The 22,948-nt window shown below is 42.9% G+C and overlaps 1 protein-coding gene across 1 annotated transcript in view; it reads left to right on the forward strand.

Moving 5' to 3' along the window:
• Positions 1–22,948, forward strand: part of TRABD2B (TraB domain containing 2B) — a gene marked incomplete at both ends in the record, with an annotated part of 292,456 nt that overhangs the window by 237,369 nt on the left and 32,139 nt on the right. Inside the window, 1 exon segment of the mRNA XM_082312151.1 lies at positions 9,701–9,791. Within this exon segment, the coding sequence (XP_082168277.1) occupies positions 9,701–9,791 (91 nt within the window).

Genomic DNA, 22,948 nt, shown 5'->3' on the forward strand with positions numbered 1-22,948 from the left:
CAAATGCATCCGTGAGGCCAAAAAGGGATTAGACAAACTCAATAGTCCAGCTGTGGAAGTCACTAAACTTCTGATTCCCAGAGCCTGGAGTGATATACCAAGGTCCTCACCACTGTTTATTTCCTACAGCAAGCTACTAAGTACATCCTTATTACCTACCAGAAGCCTTTGCCTAAGGCAGGCAAAGATGCTGCATTTCATAGTACTGGCTGTGTCCTAAGAAAAGCTGAGGTCCCACAAGATCTGGCCCTTGCTGGGACATGCCTCAGAAATGTCTCCACAAGTTCAATGAGATACTCTAGATGCAAAAAGCTGTTTTGCTGACCAAGGAGCTTTACAAGGATCGAAGCTGCCCTGAGCTCAGACTCCATCAAGTCATTGTAGGTGTTTTAGTAACACACTCACAGTTACCTTCTTTGCAAAGCACAAGCATGGAGCAGGGAGGTATGGAAACAAGTTTTCTTCCCCCTACCCCAACCCTTGCCTGGCTTTGGCAAGCAGGTCCATGTGCATTCCTGACTAGTTCGGGATGGCTTGGGGGATTTGCGATGGGATATGAAACACTTCGCTTGGAGGCTACCTGCCTAGTGCCAGCTGTCAGGACTTTACTGTGGCAGCTGTCTGGGGGGTGGGGGGGTTAGCAGTAGCTTACATGAAAAGAGCTGATAACTTTGGGTCAGATGGGAGCATGTTGTCTACTTCAGCAAGGCTGCAAGAACACTAATGAGTCACCTTAGGCAAAAAAAAAAAAGACTGCATTTCCTTACCGATTTCCTCACTGCTTGAGGTGTTGATGACAATTGGCAAACAATATTGTACATAAAGACAGTGCATTTCATACCAGACTGTCTGCACTTAGGTGCTCTGATGGTCCTAGCTGGTTGGGCCAGTCTCAGAGATGTCTCAGTCCCTGAGATGCTGGGTTTTCTCTAGATTTTCCTCAGACTCATCTCCTTGTCTCCTGCCGCAGTGCTGGGGATGGGTGAAGTTCCTAAGATTTTGTATATTGGCCCTGTCCATTGGAGAGGATCACATGAGGGACACAGAGACATGTTCCCTGTCACACAACTCCATGGCTCGCACACGTCTCCAGTCACACCTTACATCACGTCTTTTGTGTAGAAAGGTGTGTTCCAAACAATGTGATTCAGTGAGAAGCATGGCCCTTAAAGAAAAAAAAATCCCATGTAGTCATGGCATTCTGCTATAGCAGAAAATGCCAGTAACCATCCTCCATGCAATATCTGACTGAGCAAGCCCTGTCTTCACTCACAGTAAAACGTGGGGACAAAATAACAGGCAAACCTTTACTTCAGCCCTACCCATGTCATTTTCCTCCTACAGGTTTCTTGTCCTGGTAAGTTGTTCCAGCTTATACCAGCAAACACAACAAATACATTTTAGAAAAATAAACACTTCAAATCTTTAGGCTTTGTTGTTTACCCCCCAAGGGACCTTTTCCTTAGCATAGTCAGGAAGGGATTGAATTCATCATATCTCAGACATACTGGGCTGAGGTAATAGGATATTGTAAGCTACTCATCCACTGCCCTCTGCTCTTTAAACTTGGATCCTTGACATCCAGTGAGTTATTTCTTTAAGAATATGTACTGAAAGGGTCATTCTCTGTTGGACCTTCTCTCTGTGGAAAACTCCTCTAATGCCATGTAAGTAAAGCTGGAATGTGAAATAGCCCAAAAGGCCCCATAACCAACGAGAACACATTGTCCAGTAGAGATCAACACAGCTCCCCCTCCCTTGCAAACTCTGGCACTGTGAGAAAGGTGGGGGACAGGGCAGAAGAGGGAAGGATGGGATCTGTGCAGCGTTCAGGAGCTTCTAGGCAGTGGTAGGGTAGCTTGGTGGGCCATCATGTCATGTCTAATAGATGCTGAGGCTAAAGGAGCTATTTAAACTCACATGGTTAATGGAGAGAGAATTGCACAGAGGGCTTATGTTCTTCCCAAGCCTCGTATTTAAGATGTTGGAATGAATTGCTCTGTGGAGGTGCCCATCCCCTCCAGTGAGACTGATGAGCTTAGACTAGTCACTTCACTTTGAAATGTCTGAAGCAGCTATGAACGCTGTTGTTGTGTTGGTCTGACACAGAGGCCAGAGGAGATGCTTGGGAGGTGACCTCACTTCAGTTCTCGGTTGTGTTGTTTTTAAGTGAAACAGCTGGTTTAGACTTGAAGAAAATTGAGCTTGTTAAAAAAAAAAAAAATATCACTATTGTTTTCCTCATCATATGTTTAGGGCAAGTCTGCTAGGGAAAGTGTACAAAGGCTTCTTAGTACAGAACTGAGTGGCTGAGCCCATGTGATGGCACTGCTTTGGGTCTGAAAGCAGAGACCTATGCCACCATGGCACCAGTCCCAAACTGGTAAGCTCTGTCCCATCTTGTGCTGAGCCTGTTGAGGGCTCTGCATTGCACTCCAGGTCACTTCCAGAGAAGGATTTCCAGTGTGTGACGTTTGAGTGTCTCCAGAATAGCTTCATGCCCTCAACAGGAGGGGTGCTCGGAGGGACTAAGGAGAGAGGAAGAGCAGAACGGGAGAGACATGAGGGGAGTTTATTGTATTGAGGGGCAACAAGAAAACAGAAGGCAGCTGTGGCAGTCTGTCAGTCCTTCAGACTGAGATGCTCTGAGTATACTGTTGCACTGCAGATCTCAAAGACACCCCAGGGAAACACAAATCAGTGCTCCATTACCCTGGTGTCAATCTGGAATAACCCCCTCAACTTTTGGCCCCTCGTTGCTCCATTCTCCCCCCGGCTACAGTGTGGCTTTTCTCCAGAGCATATTCTGTAAGCGCTCATGGGTGAGAGGGGAGAGAGGTGATTACGTGCAAGGAAGGAATGAAGGAGAGCCATGGGAGGATTGTGGGACATTCAAAGTGCTATACGCTTTGGCCTTTTATGTTTTATTGCTTTGCTTCCCGTGACTGTCCGAAAGTTGCTATGAGTCAGTTCCTCACAACTGTGGAGAATAACAACATCAAACAAGGGAGGGAAAATGATTTCTCCATCTGCCTTGGAGAAGCGGTGGCATGATGCAAGGAGGCTATGATGAAAGCCTGCTTTACAAGACCATTGCACATGGCTTGTACAAAGTATTTTTTAAGGCATGCTTTGGGCTCAGATACTCCTGCCAAACAGGGGAAGAAGAGAGCTCATTCCTTGCATCTCCAGCTCTCCTCTCCAGCTTTTTGCATAATACTGAAATTTCTAAGTGCAAAACTGTGTCCTGCAGCGGAGCAAAAGCCAGCAACCTGGGGTGACAGGCTTTTCTGAAAGGTGGGGTGCAGGGTTCCCAGCTTTGTCTGAGCACTGAGCACTCTCCTCTATGGTAAGGATGCTTGGGGTAGCATCAACAGACCTAGTGGGGGTGGTCTCCAAGGCTGCTGAGTTTTTCTGGGGTGCCAGTTCACTCAGCCATGAGCTTGTCTCTCGTAGCATGTATTGTCCATAGTATTTGGGTGCTATTACTACAGGAGTTGCCCCAGGGCATTCTCAGTTCTGTGTCTTTGAAAGTCACTTTCTCTTTCCAAAGTCCTTGCTGCAGCTCTTGATTTGAATCTGAATACCAGCCTCTAGGAAGCTTTTGTTATGTATAACATCATACTCATCACTAGATGCTGCATATCAGCCACCTAATCCATTACCTGGTGATAAGACACTTCACATTAGAAGGGTACTCAGGCTGGAGGAAACTTTTAGATACATCCCGATCCAACTTGCAAAAGCAAGATCTGTGTGCAAATGCAACGTTTGCTCCTTGTCAAAGTGCACTCAAGATACTGATTCAAGGCAATCCCTACCACTAGAGTGAGATTTCAGGAAAATAAGTGGTTGAGGAAGAAAGAGGAGCAATCCTTTGGCAGTGATAGCGGTCTGAATCTGAGTCGTCATGAGAAAGGGTGAAAGAGCCTCCAATTTTTAAAGGATGATATTCATTAGCAAAGAATGGCTGGGTGCAGGGATAGAAGCAACTACGATGCTGGAAGAGGAGTGGAAGGGAATTAAAAATCTGGAGGGTTTATCCACAAAACTGATTCCCCATCATGGGTCCAGGACATCTGCCATGGCAGGAAACAGTAACGTGGGATGTCATGTGGTTCCCACCAGTAAATTCATGCTGCTACCCTGAGACTGTTGGGTTAGAGTGGAGAATATATAATGGAGAAATTAGCAAATTCAGATAAAATTCATTGCCTGAACTGTTTGCTATAGCTCCTTACTACAGCTTCTTCTTGACACGTTCATCATTCAGCTTCCAAAATATTCAGTTTGACCATTCTGAGAATAAGAGAAATGGAGGTGAACTTTTGAAGGCAGCAAGCAAAGGAACCAGTAAGTATTAGCCCCAACTGTGAATGTGCAGCTTTTGGCATTTGCATTTTTTCCTACACTAATTCTTGTGAAGCCTAACTACCATAAACACTCTGGTGGTGCCAAGAGGCTTGAAAATCAGCGTCAAGAAAGAAGGAGGAACAGAGACTGCCGCCTCCTGATTGCAAAGCAGCCCAAGGTCTAAATGGCAACAAAACGTTATACATAACATCTGATTCACTGTGTGGAGAATGTAAAGAATTGAGACCTCCCGACACAGTTTACATTGGCCCTTTTTATGACTAATTGTGCAGAAAATAGCTCTGCTTGTAGTGTGCATGGAAACAGTTCAGGTTTCTGCTGTGTGTCAGCTAATGGGCTAGCAAGGCTTTTTTAGCACAACTTCAAAGGCTCTGGCAATGGAGGTCCATTGTGAAGGAATTATCTCCTGCTCCTTTGTACCCCTTTATCCTTCTAAGCTGTGGAACAAAGAATTGTGAAACGAAGAGACAAAGTAATTTGTAGTAGATCTCTAGACCTAGATAAAGTACATAACATCTGCTTAAAAACATTTTTTCTGCTTCTGTCATCAAAACAAGGTTATATTTTTCTATGTAGGAACACCCAAGTTCATTTAACTTTTGAGAGATGCAACCTTATGCTTAGGTATGCTATTGATGGAGGTCACCAGAGTGTCTGAAACAGTAAAGGAGAGCTTTAGTTTCTGTGGTCAATTAGAAAATACATGGCTGTTACTGTTAGAGTTGGCTGAGAAGTGTATTTCTCTCTGACTCAGGATATTCCACTAAGAAAGGAAGAAAATGTATTTTTTTCAGCAGTGTGTGTGCGTGTGCATGCTTTAAGGAAACCATGTATTTGTCACCTTTTAGTAAAGAAACAAAGTGGTTTATTCTTTCTTTCTTCCAGTGAAAAATGAAACCTTGGGGAGATAAGGAAATACATTACATGCATCTGCTTTGTGTAGTCCAAAGCACAGTTCTTAATTAAAAATAAAAAAGCAAACCAGGGATGGAAGGTGTTTGATTAATGTTAGCAACCATGCTGTATAATGTGTTCCTCCAGTGTCTCTAAATAGAAACTTTCAATCCTCTGTCTCGAAAAAACAAGACATGAGTGAAAGAAGAATAGTCTTGGCCTCATCAAATTTAATGAAGAAACACCCCGCCAAGTGCAGTGAGCCATGCTAGCCACTTCGCTGTGTTTGTGTTCAAACTACAAAATGACTCTGTGTTTAGCACCGGATCTTGTCCTCTAGGAAATCCCATGAGTATCTCCTTATCCTTAGAGAGTGGAAGGACTTCATCCATGCCGTTTTGTTTTGTTTTGTTTTTTAATCTTAAACTGTTACGAGAGGCTGTACTGCATATCTCCATGCCCAAGTACAGACTTTCACTTCAAGTCCCTATCTACAAAATCTTTTATGTCTTCTTTCTCTCCTCTTCCCATACTTGCATGGATTTCCCGAGGCAGTTGGTGTTCTGACCTCTTGGATTCAGTTTTCATCAGCTGTCAAGGTAAATTTGGTTTATACTGCACGAATAGTTTATTCAGGTTTAGACTGAAGAGGGAATAGTGACGGAGAAGCAAGAGCGTTCCCCTGTCTCTCTAATCTGTCTGATGTCTCTAGATGCACTAACTTTTCAATAGTTACACTTTCTTGATTTTTCTTAATGAAAATTTCCAGGACAGGCAGAGAAATTTTTTAAAATATTTAGCAGAAGCATATGCACACACAGACATATATAAAGTTCATTTTTTATATCTATAAATAAAAATTAAATCCACTGATGTTATAAAAAATCTGGCAATTATTACATATTCTGTTTGCACATATGGGCAGTCAGAGGCAGGGATTTGATATTTTTCATTGATGCTGAGCTTAATTATCTTTAATATACGGGTTAAATTGGTTTTCGTTACTTACCATAAGCTGTCAAAGGTATTATATTTTTGTCAATATCTAACAAGTGAATGCTTATCTCAAGTTGTATGTGACCAAGGAGAGTCATTTTATGTAACAAATTTCTCATATAGAAAATTTTCCTGGATTTTAAAACTGGGAAGGAGGCAAGCCAAGACATTTCTTCCAGGAATTCTTTGACCCTGGAAGTACAGCAATGACACGAGGGTGTTTTCATGTTTCATTTTACCCACCTGCACTGGACCTCTCAAGTGCCACAACAGCATTACTGTGACGTAAAATAAACAGATCAATACAAAACCAATCACAATATGTGAATTCTGACTGAGCAGAGAGGTTAAGACAAGTAGAAGTCAGAGCTGGTCTGTATAAAAATCTTCCAATCAGCTGGAAAGGATGTATTAACAGGGCAAGCTGATGGTGAGACGGGTGGTGATGTATCCAGATGTACATGGGATAATGTAAACAGGAAAATTTTAAGCAGAGTCTAAAAGTAAAGCTTCGCAAAGACCTGCTTATGCCATTTCCTAGTGGTTGTTAAAGCTTAAGTCTCTGTTGATGTATGTGGAATGGAGAATTATTTGGGGGTCAGCTTGAAGTTGGTTTTTGGTTTTGATTTTTTTTGTTTTGATTTCTTTTCTCTTGGTTCAACCGGGGCATTGAAAATATTTTAGTATGTGTTGAATTGTGGACCTAAAATTGAAATAACTATGTTCACATTGAAGTTTGTAATGAAGATTTTCATTTATTCAGGGATTTGGAGTTTGGTGGGGTTTTTTTAATGAAAGCTGGTATTCCTTCGTGTTAGGAAAAGCAAAAATAGAGGAATAAGCCTCGAGCTCGGAGCGGAGAGTAAGAAGATTTGTGATACAGAAATTCAGTCCCTGGTCTCAGAAGAGGTCCTGGGGACATTCATTCCCCACGTGGGTGGGTTTTACCTTGGCAGGAACGTCCTCTGTTCACCATAATTGCAGTCCAAATCCAACACACAGTCGCAGAGAACTGGAGGACAGCTCCCAAGAGAAAGGCGTATGGCAGAGGATGGAATGGCTCAGGGTGACTTACCCTGCAGAAACACGCATCTCGCCACACTTACATTTTTCTGCCATCTTGCACAGCAGATCACCAGTCCAACGAGCTAGCAGCTTTCATCATGGTCTCCACACAGAGGGCAGGAATGGGAAGTCCAGGAGGTACCACCTTTTGGTCTTCATCCATCACTCGAAGGGACTCACGAACTTTGCTGAGGAGCTGGCATTGTTGACAGTCCTACCATTTTATGGATGAGGAATCAGAGCTGTTGCATAGTTACTTTTTTTCCTGGGTTTAAAGCAGTTAAAATTGCGTTCTTTTGTACTGTCATGATGTCAAAGATTTGCTGGATTCGGGACAATTGTTTACATTAAGAACTCTCTTGGCATTTAAGACTACGGTTCAGGGAAAGTAGAGCATTGTACTATGGACTCAGAAACATCTCTGACTTTGACACCTTTGACTTTGGTTCCTCAGTGTCACTTTGCCAGTGACAGAATGGGGACCTTTGTTTGCCTTGGCCACTGCATGAAAAACCAGGATATGATCAAATCCAGTTAATCACTCACAAATGTCTCATTTCTTCAATCTCTGAGGCTGTGTAACACATTTTTGGGACTGCTTTCTGCTCCTTTGGCTTCTGTTATAAGTAAGTTAGTCAGGGGAAAATCAAATTTTGAGTTTTCTTAAAAGGAAGTGGAGGAATCCTGGAACACGCTAGGGCTCTGCAAATGTACGTTTAATCATTTAAAGAAATGTCTTTTGGCTAAAAGCTCTTACCAGTGCTTGCAAGTTGCACTAAAAGCCATATGACTACATCATTCCCACAACTGATGCGAATTAGCGCCCTTGTTGGCAGTGCGAGCAGAGAGATGCAGGTTTAGTGAATACTAGGGACTGAATTACTCTCAAATTCATAACAACTTTATGCAGTATGGGTGAAGTGTCCTCGGGGTGACTCTGCTGACGGTTACACCACCTCCTTACACAGTGGCATGCATGGAGAGACTCAGGCATGTCCTGCCTGTCTTGTTTTTTCTGTGCAAAGCATTTGGCTCTGCTATGGAGATGGGCAGTTACAAACATCTCCTGCAAACAGTTACACTGTGCTTAAGGCAAGCACACACTCTCTAAGCAGCAGCAAACCAGAGGAGTATGTTTTTAGACACGGCACGTGGTGGAACTCCCTGCTGCAAGATGTCACGGGGCAAAAAGTACATGGAGGCAGAGGCTGGAGCACATTCATGGCAAATTGGTCTATTCAGAGCTGTCAGTGAGATGCAATGACCTGGGTGTAAATGGGGGTCAGCCAGCCGTGCAGAGCTGGAAGCTAATGGACATAATGGAGGAGGATTGTTCTGTCCTTTCTCAGTGTCATTCATGTATATATTTATATACCTTTAACATTCACCAAGGGCTACATTTGGAGACAGGTTACTGGGATACGTGGATTTTAATAAACCTGTTAGTGGACTTCTTGCCTCATTACTTTATACACCTAACCCATCCTGAAAACAATGTGGGACTCTGACAATAAGTTGAAAGCTTTGGAGGGATTACACTGCCTTATTGAGTCTGTACTCAAAGCCCTTTGAGGGCTCCCATTGACTCCAGTGGGATTTGGTTCAGACTCCCTTAAGTAAACTCTTTCAAGGCCCATACATGCTGCAATGCTTATTGGGCTCTTTGTTACTTCTGTGAATAGGAATGCGACCTTTACACTTCTAGGAAAGAGCCCTGGTTTACAGGACTAAATCTTCAAGTTTTGGGAGAGATAAGGTTACCATCGCAGCTCCTTCCAACCCGGCTGTGCAGGTGGCTGAGCAGTTGATGAAGCAATTCCTGAATCGCTGCCTTTCTAGGTGTGCAGTACAGCAGCTTCAGAGCTTCTTCCTAAGCAAATGTCCATGAACAATGATGGGCAGGGTGGACATCTGGGGTTGTAAGTTGTTCCAATTCATGAGTCGAAGCCCTAGCAATATTCTTTTTGCCACTGCAGGGTCATTCTGATACCTATGTTAGAAGTTTATTTAGTCCGTGCACATACTAAAAGTGTCCATAGTGGAAGACGAGACTAGCAATTCATCTAGGTTTTCTTTTATCCATGCAGTCCCTTGGCCATGTGAGGGGACGGGAGGGGTAAATAAGATGGAAAAGGACTGTACTGGGCTGTACACTGTCTCTTCCTCTGGCCGTTGCTAAAGGCTGCAGTGGGCTACGTGGTAAATAGCTGAGTCTGAATTACAACAAATTGCATAACGTGCCTTTCTTGCTTTTGGAGCTGCTCTAGCTTCTGGTGACCTTGCCTCCCAAACCTGTTGTTCCAACAGGAGAAACTCAAGTGAGTGAGAGGAGCAGTTTGATTGACAGTGCTATTTTCTACCTGTATTTTAGGTCACTTCCTGGGTAACAACACTGTGATTGATGTACTGAGACAAGCAGGATTTGAAGTGGAGCACACCCCTCCCGGACAACCAATTGGAAAGTAAGCAGCTGCCCGCAGATTATTGATCACTTTCTCTCCTTTTCTTTTTTCTCTACCTTTTTCAGTGACTAAGCAAGATTATTGCATTAGTATAGGAGGTGGGTGAGGGGGTGAGGAACTTCCCTTTCCCACCCCAGTTCCAGACAAAAAGTGCATTATAAAGCATCCGTTGTGTGAGTTTGGAAACATATGGAGCCTCAGTGGCTGTTATTTTCACTTGGGGATGTTAATCATATCACAGCTGCTTTGCTATACCAGATCAGAAGTGCCACAGTTTCTTTTTGTTTTCAAGAAACGTACATCTCATTTTCCCCCATAGCTGTTTGGTCTTTTTCTCTCCATGGGATTTTAGTTGCTTCTCCATTGCAGGGCAGTAGACTGCTACCAACTTAATTTTTCAGGCCTCTCTGTCAAGCTGCTCTCCTTCAGGTGGAATTTCAGTTTTGCCTGAAGGGCCAGATTTAATGTAGCAGATGCACCTTGGAAAGTGTGGTGAGTAGGTGAAAAGCAATTCAGTATTCCCTGAGCTTCTTCTTCTAGCTGATCAAGTAAAGCAGGCAGGAAGGATTGATTACCAGGCTCTTGGCAATCTTCATTAGTATAAGATAAAATATGGCAAAAAATTTTCCTCAGTTGGTGAAACAGACTTCCTTCCTCCCCTAGACTGTTCTCTTTCCTGGCCATTCAGGTGAGGTCTCTGTCTAAAAATATAGACAATAAAACTGGGAAGGATGGTGAGAGACCATCTAGCTTTGCAAAGTTAGCCTTTCCCCTGCATTCTGCAAATAAAAATTGGCCAAGATTACTCTGTCATAGGATTGTTATCCTCATTAGGAGAAAGTGTTAGCAGCATGCTCCTGTCCCTGGTGGGCAGACATGACATGGTCCAAATATGAGGTGAGTTTCAATATGGAGGATTAATCGCAGGGCTAGTAGACCATGTCTGAAAAAGCTATGTTTAATATAGTTGGAAAATCTGGCTGATCTAACCTTGATTGTGAAACATCTACAATGTTTCATATAGAATATAATATGGCTCAACTGTACATAAGTGTCTTTGACAGAGCATTTATCCTAAATGCTTCTTGGAATATGTTGAGCAATAAAAGCACAGTCTTAAATAACAATGGGGAAAAGAGGAAGAAAAAGCTATCAAACACAAGGAAGAGAATATATTCAGAGGAGGTTTAAGCAGCACTTTGGCAGAGGGACAAAAGTCAACAGGGCACAGGGAAGAGCAGTAAACACTGTAACTGACTGGAGCTGGCAATTTTGACTAAAATCAACAAAAATGCCTCTGTCTAAAAATACAGCAAAACAGAAAAACCAAGCAAACTATACCAAAACAGCTGAGGTATATCGCTTCTAGGTTTCTGACAAAGAAGCTTTCCTCTCAGGGAAGCAGGCACTTTTCTCAGCAATTTTCATTTAGTTGAAAGTATCGTCCTCCTATGAAAAGTATTTCAACTGGAATTTGTGAAACCATTAATTTATTGGCTGTTTGCAAGGCCTTGAGAAGAAAGAAAGATACAGTAGTGTGAGAGATGTCCAAGAATAGTCTCTGCTCTTTATGGTCTTGGGATATGTCTATACACATCATCACAGACTTGAAATAATGTGATGGGGCAGGAAACTTGAAGCAAAGTCACTGCTTAATGTTGACTTATTTGCAATATGGGGCACCTCTGTGTGTGCATTCCCCTACCTTGGCAGCAGTGTCTCTTGTTCATGACGTCTTCCCTAAAATTGTCAGTCCCTGGGGGAAACGTACTTGAAAGCAAGTGGACTTGGACTGCTGCCTAGAACGATGCATATGTCCTCAGTTGAATTATCCTACACTTTGTAGCTTCTGTTCCCAGCTCCAGACCAGAGTGTTGGGCAGGTTGGTCCCTTTGTCTGGACTAGTACCCTAATTCCAGTGGGGTCTGTTCTGAACATTGAACATACAAAGCTTTATTAAAGGATATACTGTTGTGCATGAGTACTGGATTGAGTTAAGAGCGAGCATATGGTTGTACTCCGTGAAGATTAGATGCTCTGTATGTTTTCCTATGGTCTGATGATAAAGGCAGATCAGCCAGTTTTAGATGAGAGTACAGAAAGAAAAATAAATGGCATGGTAAAGAAATCCAGAGTTGCCACTAAACTGCATTACTCAAGGTGCAGAAAGAGTAGAAGATTATAGAAAGTTTAAATAAAGAGAATTTAAATATATTCACAGGAAGCAGCTTGCTGCCTTTAGAAGAAAAGAGACTCCCAGACCTGCACATCAGGGACTGTATTTTCCTTGTCCTACAGCTGGGGCTGCAGCCATCAGAAGTGCTTGGGGCTCCGCCTTAGAAATGAGGACACTACTGCAAACCATTTTGTCTCTCTATTTTAGAATAGCTTGTATTTTATGATTTCTGGGCAAGCTGCAAAAGACAGTCTAGTCGAACACAGTTATGACAAAGTTGATGGCGTATTCAGAAAGCATGGCCAGTTAATTCTTGTGATGGTGGGGTTATGTTGCTGTAATTGAGAGTCTTAAGGAACCTTGCATTTTTGTCCACCCTTCTTTTTTTGCTCTCCTCTTTCCTTCTTAAAAGATGAAATAAAAAGATTTGAAAACAGTTAGGCCCAGAAGAGTTTTGGGTAGTGGCTATACTAATCACATGTATACATAAACAACTAGAAGCTCAATAAATTTTGAGCTGCTTGCAGGCAGAAATTGTTTTAAGAATTATAGAGATGCAGGTGTTTTCTTTTGATTCTTGTGGAGCCATACATGAAATAAGAAATATTTCTTTCCTCTGCTGAAACCTAAAAGAGACATTTCTGCTTTGCTTCCAAATAAGTTGTAAACGGGAGTGAAGCCCACTGCCTTGTATTCTGGCACTGACAATTGAAAAATTGGATAGTGTTCAGGGACGATCAGCTGGACTCTAATGTAGAGGTTGGTGGGGGTGGACTGCACATGGAAAAAATGCAAGGGTTGGAAAAAACTGAAGCAGCTGCATGCTTATGTTTTGGCCAAGGGAATTCAAAAAAGGATTGTTGTGGACGGATTGTGCGCAGAACAAAGAGGAACAATTTGAGCTGGCACATAGGAATGGTTGAGGTATATCGTATTGAAACTGAAGGTGCTTTTGGCTGAATATCAATTATTTCTTGACAGTAATTTGCAGGACAGTCTTTGTCAGGTTAAGTCAGAAGCCCCATTATTTGAAATGATGAAAGTAACTTTAGCAAAACACTACTTACTACCAACGCTGCTTTGCCAAAAAAGCAAATAGTATTTTTCTTTAGTATCTCTGTTCCTAGAACAGCATGATTATTATTATTAGAGAAATGATTGGTAGTCTGATCGTTATTGTTCAATAATAATGAAGCAGTGGTACCATAAATAGGTGGAGTAGTCTGGTATGACGTTTAAGCTCTGCCATCCATTTCAGTTGCAGAAAGGACAAGAGAATACTTTTTTAGAAAATAACTAGTACTGTTTCTGTATATCAGAAAAGCCTTGGGAAGAGTGAAACAGGACAAAGACCAAAGCTATCTATACTTTCAGTTACATACAGGCTGGGTAAAGGCAGAAGATTGTTGGCCTCCTCTGTCCAAAATGCTAAGCATGGGTTGTGAAATGACTGCTCTTTAAGCCCACCAAAATGAATACCTAGAGTCTCACATTTCTGTTGTCTAGGGACAAGCAAAAATTTGAGCCAAGTTCTCTCTTTCTTAAGGTACTGAGGAAAAGTAAAGTGAGACCTTGGCAGGCTAGAAGAGATAGCCAAGACATGGAGGGGTTTGATGGCTCCAGAATCAATGAACTGGCAAAGAAAAGTTCATATAAAGTACATTTAGCTGGTGTGGAGCTATTTGGGAGCTCTCACCAAGTGGATTTCTGAAATCCCCTAGCTCCCGTTGATCTGCCTGGTGGCCCAACACTGACCTTCCTGAGCCTCTTCTAGAATCCCACCAGCTGACTATTGAAAATATGTTCTTTAAAGCTCGATCCCCTTCTGTAAAAGAAACCCTGTTGTACTCAGCATGCAGAACAATGCCATAAACACTTGAGAACTTACCCTCACATTAGCTTCATTAGTTTGTTTTGTTGCCTGAGGGAAAGTGTCCCAAATCTGTTTGCCTGACAACCTTCAACAGCATTCATATTTGCTTCTTATTTTGCTGGCTGTCTTCCTTGTCCCCAAGTAAAGGCATTGGAAAATGAATGGCTGAATCCGTATCTCATTGCTTTGCCCTGAGATAAGAAAGGCAACTTTTTTTTTTGTGGGGCTTCAGCCAACTGGCCGTCCCTGCTCCTCTCTGTCTTCAGAAAGCAGAGCTGCATGCTTGGGGTGGGGAGAGAGGAGGAGATGGGAGAAAGTTTCCCCTCAGATGGATTCCAGTGACTTGAGCAGATAAAGGGCCACAGCTGCTTCACATTTAATTGGAAACAGCCAAATTGCAAGATCAGTCCCGGAAGCACCTGTGTCCATGATGACTCTATTGTTACTGGGTTCTCAGAATTGGCTCTGACCTTCTGCCACGCGCCAAGCCCTGACGTACTGCACACCGTTCTCTCGGCCAGAAAAACATGCAGCAGTGCTCATTTCCATCAGACTGCTCTTGCTGATATTATGCTCAATGCTACCTTCTTTCAGAATGGAAGAATTCAGGACAAGCTTTTATTTCTGCCCATCTGAGAGTTTATTGTAAACTCTCAGAGCTCTGCTGTAGAAATTAATTACCCTTCCTCCTTATGTTTGAACTTCCCGGCCCAGTCGAAGCAGCATGTCTGTGCTGTTGTAGCTTATTCCTCCCTTTCTTTCTGAAGCAAAGACCTTGCTCCTTCACGTTTTCCTATAGCATCCTACAGGTGTGACCCTGGCTCTCCTACTCAGCGTTGTCTCATGGTGGAAGTCTTTGCTTCACTATGAATGCTTTCTTCTTCCCCACAGGATGAAAGCACAGCTAATCCACACAGCAATGCAGCCATTTCACTCCATCAGGATCCCTAACCTTCATGAGGTGATATGCAGAGATGGGAAAATGTTTGACATTAAACATTCCCCACAGCCCCAAATTGGTAATAGTGCCAGTTCCATAGATTACATCCCAGAAACTTAGGGATGCCATCAGAGCCTTCAGGAGACTCCCAGTAGTTGCCAAGTTCCTTGGGATGCCCAAGCAACTTCGACTTTCTAGTGCCAGCCTGGCAGGGTTACTCCACTGTGCTTAGCTGTTAATGTTCGGAATGTGTTTGGGAAAATGTTAAAGTTGTAGTGAAATAAGTAAAATTTTATTTAGAAAAGAGACAAATTTTAAAAAAAATATTATGACAGCTGTGACGGTTTCGTTGGAAACAACAGAGTTAATTGAGAAAAAAAGAAGAGCTGGGGAGATCTTAGCCCATTCTGGATCCCATCTCTTCTGAGACAGGGAAAAATGCACGCTTTTTTTTTTTTTCTTTCTGTGAGTGGAATAATCTCCCTGTTGGGATGCTGTAGTTCTTCTTAATCCTATTGTAAACCTTTGGATCTTTCACTTGATCTGAGCCTGAAGATCATACTCCCATCACTAGCTTCCTTCCCTCAGAAGAAAAGGAAACCCATTATTTAGGGGGTTTCTCTGACAGCATAATTTGCAGTAAGAGGTGTACAGGGATTGCATGGGGTCAATCTGCATGCATTGGCAAATTTATTGCCTCATCTAACATTGGAGAATATGACTACTTAATGCTTAAAATATTTAGTCATGAAAATATGCATATTACATTTTCAAGGGATTCCCATGTGCCTTTAAAATATCCTCCTTTGCAATTTAACTGTCTTTGTGTCTATAATTACCTTACAGCCACAAAGTCTGAGCCAGTCAAAGTAACACTTAGGGAGAAAGAAATTGAAGAAAATCTCCAAGATGTGGTAGAGAAGCAAAGCCAACTTACTGGTTCTCCAGCCATAGAAACTTAATTATCCTGTCACTTCCCGAGCAACACATTACTTAGGGCCAGTGCATCTGCATGTTCTTTAGGCCGGCTTTAAACACCGAATACCTTCTGAAAGAGTAGAATTCAGCAACTTGCTACAAAAAAATCTGGGAAAGAGCAAGATTATTCATGGTGTTGGTGAAAGAATACTGAACAAAACTTCTCAGGAATTTTGCGCTTGACTAGTTGTCCCAGTGGGACATTCACTTTTTTCTATAATCAGATTTTATCCTTGGCAAAATTTCTGGTTTCTTTTGAAAAAATTGTTTCATATTCCATATCATTCTGTTCCTTGGGAACTTGCACACAGGGCCACTGGGGAACCTGGGCTTGCTTCTTTTTGCTCAACAGCAGCTTGCTCGCTGAGCTGTCCTGAAGCCAGTGCTAAGGTTTCTAGGATTTTTGCTGCTCTGCAGTGCATCAGTTTTAGGAGATCTGTATCTCATACTCTGTAAACTACATAATAGTCAACTTACAGAGCCTTGGAGACTTCAAAATTCAGAACTAGTTCTTACTTTATTTCCTAGCCAAATTTTGGAGTTCTTGTTTCCACAGAAGCTGATTTTTCATCCTCTTTCTGCTTCCAGCCAGCTCTAATGCAGATCTTTTCACCTAAGGTCATTAGTATAAGATGAAAATTCTGGTCTGTAGTTACTAGAGATAAAGCTGATCCAAACTGCAGTGAAGTCAACAACAAGGCTTCCACTGGTGCCAGTAGCTTTTAGAGGTCATTGTTAATATGAGATTGTTGCTGATTGTCTCCTGTCTTTGGTTGTGAGAAGCCATGAGGAAATTGGTGGAAAACTGAGTACGTTCACACAGTTGTGCAGATGCTTACTATAGTCAATGTGAAAATACTGGCTTTTCCAGAGGACTGCTCATGGGTGTCTTAGCTCGCCCAACTTGCTTGCAGTAGTGGCTGGCTAGTTTTAGATGACTAATTATTTTGTGAGATGAATTCCCCTCTTATTTGAAGGACTTGGGCCCCACATTCAAGTCAGACAGTGTCACTAGACTCACTTTAAGCCTTTGGAAAAATTGCACCATTCCCTCTCCAGTGTTATATTGAAACAGTGAGATTGTGTGAGTTTTGTGTTTGTGTATTCAGCCTGCACTCGTCCTGTGGATTGATGGCCTCCGTCCCAAGTGATATCAATCTGGGCTGAAGTGCAGCTGCACTTTGTAATAGCTCAAGGGGCACAAAGGTATCAAGTGGTATTGTGTGGTTTGAAAGATGTCGTTTATCTAAGGAAGTTTGTGGTCTGTTTGCTGTCACTCTGTCTTTGCAGCACCGACTTCCCTTACCTTCACTATCACGTTGTCAGGCAAAGAGACCTCACACGTTAGGACAGATAGCTTTTCCACTTCCAGAGCTGACTTCTTTTCCTTCAGCAAGAGGTCTGTGGATTGTGTTGCAATCAATAGAGCTGCCTGATTCAGTGTGAGTGTAATTGCTAGTAATTTTGCTTGCAGGGAGCTCTTTAACATGCACGAGTTCCTAAAAAAGGAACAGGAAGACAGGGAGTCAGTGACTCTTTTCATTGACACTTTCACTCAGAATTCCTTCAAGAATAGTGCCTTAGAAGAAAACAGTTGGGTATACAGTTTTCTACATAGGAATACACTGACAAATACATTTACCATCCTTCATGAGTGATTGGGTGTTCATAGGGACATTCTTCACAGTTTAAATGGGGTTAGAAGCCCTCCAAAACACTATTGTGTGACTGGTGGCATGCCCAAATGACTCTTTGTGGGTGGATCTTGTTGTGGCAAGCTGTGAAATTTACTGAAGCCTTTCTGAATTGCCCCCACAAGTAGAAAGTCGCTCTAACATACGTATATGATGTGATCTTACGCCATTTCTTGTCCACTTCAGTGCGAAATAGTCTCACTTTTAACAACTTGTGGTATCTCAGCCAAGCCAGGTGGCTTCACGCTGGCCGCAACCTAGCTTTGGGTCTGAAGTGACTGTGTGGGTGTCCCTTTAGGAGAACCATGGTGAAGGGTCAGACTGAGAAGCATGTATATCAGCTGCTCCTCCTAGTTAAGTGCTAGTAGTAGGAGCAGGAATGCCAAAAAAAGTAAGTTCTTACAACAGGACTAGTAAATTAAGAATGGTGAATGTATGAAGCACTTGTCACAGTAAATAACTTAGAAGCCAGAATACATTTTCATGTCATAATCATTGAATCATTTTTATGAGAAGTCAAAGTAAATTCATATGTAATCTGTAAAGTATGTAAAGAGTTTAATTCATCCAGTAAATCATGTGTTGGGAATACTGTACCCAGCTCCAGATCAGATATGCTTCAGAGAAGCTTTAAGGTTTTAAAATCCTTCCACAAGCTAAACTGATCTCCAGAACCTTTGGAGGTTCACCCTTCTCTGGAGCTCATGCTCCATGCAAGTGAACGTCATGCCAATATGTTTCCCATTTCCTGGGGATTAAACTGCTGTGTTTGATGACTCAGGACTTCCCAAGAAAGCAACTCAGTCACTCTGTCTGAAGCGGCCTGTGGTGTCTCAGAGGACATGTCTTCTCTTGTGCAGTGATTCATGGTTTTAGAGCAGAGGAACAGCTCTCATTTTTTTTTTCTTCCCACAAAGTTAATTAATAAAACAAATTTCTATTAGTGGGTGTTGAAAGACTTTGGCTTTCCGTCTACACTCCCAAATGCTCCACATTCCAGGGAGAATGAAAAATGGACCTGTGAATAGAAACAGGAGGGAGGAAAACCAGATCAGATGCTGTATATGGATATAGACACAGTTGCTGTCAGTTGATATGATGGAAGAACATCCTGAATGAAGACAATTACCTGCAGTTGTGATTGCTAAAAATACACTATTACAGTAATCCAGTTTCAGAATTAATACATGTAAATTTAGAGAGAAAGATCAGGGCACAGGGAGTGTCTGACAGAAACTGCGTTATCTGTTTGGGCCTCCACCTTGACCTCTTGTTCGGGCGGGTGGCCGCACGGACGGCAGTTGTTCTGCTTGTGAAAATTGGATCCTTTGCCCCTGTCGCAGACCTCTGAGACTCCAGTCGGTCAGGAGAAGCACCTGGAGGATTTACTCCATCGTGGCCGCTGTGGACCTGGCTATGCCCATCTGTCTGCATCATCTGTAGCCCCACCATAGAACAGGATTTTTCATCGGCACCAAGCATTAGCCTAAATTTACTCCCAGCATGGTCATAACTCCTGTTGACTTCAGCGAGAAAACAGTTGATCCCATGGGGAACCAGAGTTGACAGAAGAACTAAATTTGGGGTATTTTCCCTTTCTATGTATGTATGGGACGTCAGACCAGCTCACAACTCTGCAGTGCCACTCTCTGCTGGTGGCAGCTTGCAGAGGAAAAGAGACCTAATTTGGTGCTCCCATTTGTGGGTAAGAGCACACTGAAGCCTTTCTCCACTGACTCCCAGGACACATGTCAAATCAAGGATACTAAGATTTTCCTGCTAACTTGCAGCAACTTAGCAGCAAAGTCGTAGACAGGCTCCAAGCACTTTGGTATCCAGTGCCCTGTCTGGCCACTAGATTTGAATCTCCTGTCCTCTGACCCCAGCTTCACATTTCCAAATTACTCTTGCAAAAATAAAGGCAGTCACAGGAATACCTCTGTCGAGACATCACATCCCTGTTTATGTTTGAATGGCTGATATGAATCTGGAGTCCCCAGCGATCAAAGTGCATATTCAGAGAGATGAGCCCCATGTTGTGTTTGAAGTGAGCACAGCATTTTGAAACAAGGATGAAGCAGGAATAAATCAGGATGAAGGATGTGGGGCATTAACTACTTTACATGAAATCCCTGCTGGAAAGACATGGCCAGTGTTACAAAGTTTTCCTTGGAGAGCGCTCGGAAGTTGCATACCAGCCTATTTGTGGAAAGCTAAACAGTTCCCTATTGTCCTTGATGTGAAACTGCTTCCCAGATAAACACTTCCCCCTCCATTGAAGAAAAACGATACAGCCTGTCCAGAGCTGTAACACAGAGGACTACACTGGGCTGCTGCTCAGCCTCTGCAAAGTTGCTGGTTTCTGTTGGCATTGAGCTTTGGTAAAGGCTATAGTTCATATACGTGCCAGTATCATTAAGAAAAGGCTAAGTTATTGAGTGAGACTGGGATAACCTTCAAATCTTTAATGATGTTGTGTACCCACATCTTTGCGTCTCTGGGTTCATTATACCCCTGGAATGTAAATCCCAATCCACAGTGGCTAAACAAGGTTCACATGGATCTCAAATACTTTTGTGGTATTCTCCTTCTGATTTCTGAAGGGGAAAGAAAACGTTGCTAGCTGAAATAAACACATGTGGTTCTCTACAAGGAGAGCAGTAAACCTCTGCTGCTGTAGTGGGTTTAGGTTGTAACATTGCCTGCATTTGTGGCATTTTAAGTCATTTTAAGGAATTATTCGTAACACCCACAGAGTCAAGGCATCATATTTCAGCACAAGGAAGATCCAGAAGTCCCTGCATGAACTCTGGAGAGAAAAAGCCAGTTTCTGAAATCAGCAGTGCTAAGAATCAAGGCTGTCTAACACCACTGGCGGTGGTTTGGTCAAGGTCAGTGGGTGGCTCTTCCTCTGCTTCTCCCATCCTGGCAAATGCAGATCTGAAGGACCTTGTTGTGTCCTCACCTCTGACTCCAGTTTGGGCACACACATGGTTTTCTTGGGTGCCTCTTTCCTTCCTCCATAGTGCCACCCAAGCTGAAGACCTCTTCCCAGGACCAGCAGGTCATTCCACTCATTGACCTACAGTCAACGGATGCAATAGATGCACAGATTGGCTTTTTACCACCATTTTGTCAAAGCAAACCTTGCTTTGCATTTGTGACAAAGGAATCATCTTTCATCCCCTAGAGGCATGTGATTTCTTGCTAATGCTAAATGAGAATTTTGCACGTGTGTGAAACTTACATGTAGATTAGGTTTTAGGTCACAAATGAAACTGGGAAGTGCAACTTCCATTGACATTTAGCAGGCACTGAGGTTTTAAATCTCTGAGGCAATTTTAGAAACATCCCGCTCAAGGAGAAAGGACATCGACTTGAAAGAAAGCAGAGTTAACTGGGGTTTTGTTTGTTTGTTTTACAAATGTAGCCATGAATTTAGGGGCATTTCTATGTACTCAATTATTCATACTGATAGCAATTATTGCTGAATGGTCAGCAATTGCCACTCAAATCAGTGGAAGGCAGCAAATGAAATGCACAGGCAACCAGAAGTGTTTTAAATGAGATGATGGAGCAGGAGACTTGATTTTATTTTCTTCTTCTTTCACTATTGGGGTGCACTGTCCCAATTCCCTCCCTCTTTACTTTCCCTGCCTTTCCAAGAAACCCCTGGTCAGTCTGTTAACAACAGACCTGATGAGGTCTAGAGGCCCTATGGGTCTCCTAATCGTTGGAATCTGGTAGCTAGGAAAGGGCGGAGCTCATACCTGAGCCTTTCCTCATAAACCCTGACTCCTTCCTGCTTATTTTCATATAAATAAGGACATATGCTCTTCTTTGATCTCTGTGCTACTTGGGATAATTCAGTTACAACTGGCTGTCAGATTGAGTCTTACTAGAGAAGGGAGGAGATAGAGGGTGTCATCATTTGCTTAGGAAAAGAGCATTGCTTGAGTAGCCTGTGCTTCTGTTCAGAATTAACGTCTCCATCTCAGCGGGCCCAGTGGGGCAGCCCCAAGCACTTAGTCTCATTGCAGAGAGATGAGTCAGATAAATCATTCTGCGGTTTTAATTAAAACATCTTATGTGGGCAGCATTTCAACAGCATGAGGTGGCAATTTTGCAGTCTGGCCCACGCTTATCTGTCCACAATGCTCACGTGGCCCCACCAGCACAGCGTCTCTGAATCTTTGCTGTATTTCTTCTCTCTATCTTCATGTGAGGTGGGGAGCTACCTCTGTGGGTGGATGGAAAACTGGGACATAGAGTTTTTTAACTCCCTGAGGGAAACTATGACAGCACAGCTAGTTTAGCGTTAGTTAAACTACTAACCCCTAAACCACTGGGTGATCCCTCCCATATTGGGATTTGATGGGCAGTGCTCAGGCCAGGAGAGCTGTGAAAGCACTGGCAGCTCTGTGCTGCTCTGAGTAAATATGAGACACATCTCAGTCACCACGGAGCTTGACACAGAGGTCATCTGAGTCTCCTTCCCAGTGCCTGAGACTCACCCGCTCCTCTCAGCACTTTCTCGTATGGATGTTTCCTGCGTGGAGCTGCTTCCAGTGAAAGTCAAAGATTTGTATGGGCTTTCTGTTTCTGGGCTTAGTGTTGCCTGGTACATGCCTGTCAATCTCACGCTTGTGTATGGAGGCATCACCTATCCAGGACTGATCTTAGCTTCCAGAGTAGACTGCAACAGCAGGAAAAAGAAGTCAAGGGCTTTCTGTGTCTGACAGCAACATAAATTCAGCTCTACTGTGCAGACAGCGTTACAGCAAATGGGATTCCCTAAGGGCCCTTTTGGCTAAGGCAGCGTCCCTGGCCTGTGCTGTGAATCCAGCACTTACAGTGGAAGGTGGTCTGAGACAGAGGAGTCCTCACTTATTGAAAGATGAAGTCCTTACAGAACTAGCAAGGAATGATATTCAGTGTGGATTAAGAAGCAGTGGCAAAAGTTGAATGAAGGTTGCAAGCACAGAAGTTGAACCCTTGCTCCTCCAGACCCTTTGAAAATGAAGTGTGTATTCCAGTACAGGGCCATGTTGCAGAGACAACCTGATCCCATGAGGTTGGTAGGAGGGCGCGTTCTCAGTGGATAAAGACAGTTCACTTTAATAATGTACACTAAAAAAAAAAATTTTAAATTACCAAATTATTCTGAGAATAGAAGTGTGATTTTGAGATAAAAAGCCCTCTGCTAGCAAAGGAATATTGGCTTTTCTGTAGTTGGAGCTGGATTACAGCACTGCCTCAGGAGAAGTCCTAGTTTGGTCACTCTCAAAGTTTTCCAGCTTTGCATTGTGATAAGAAGCTAATATGACTGCTAGAACCTGTGCCGGATGCCAGGCATAGTTTTGATGAGTCTCTGACGTCTGTTAGACTTGTGATATTACATGCTTTTCAGTAGCTAGGCAGTGCTACAAATACTAAGCTGTGATACCCTCTCAAACAACTGGCACTTAGATAAAGCATTTCCAGGCAAACAAACAA

The sequence above is a fragment of the Platalea leucorodia genome (assembly GCF_965183815.1).
Source record: "Platalea leucorodia genome assembly, chromosome: 5".
Classification (NCBI taxonomy): Eukaryota; Metazoa; Chordata; class Aves; order Pelecaniformes; family Threskiornithidae; genus Platalea; species Platalea leucorodia.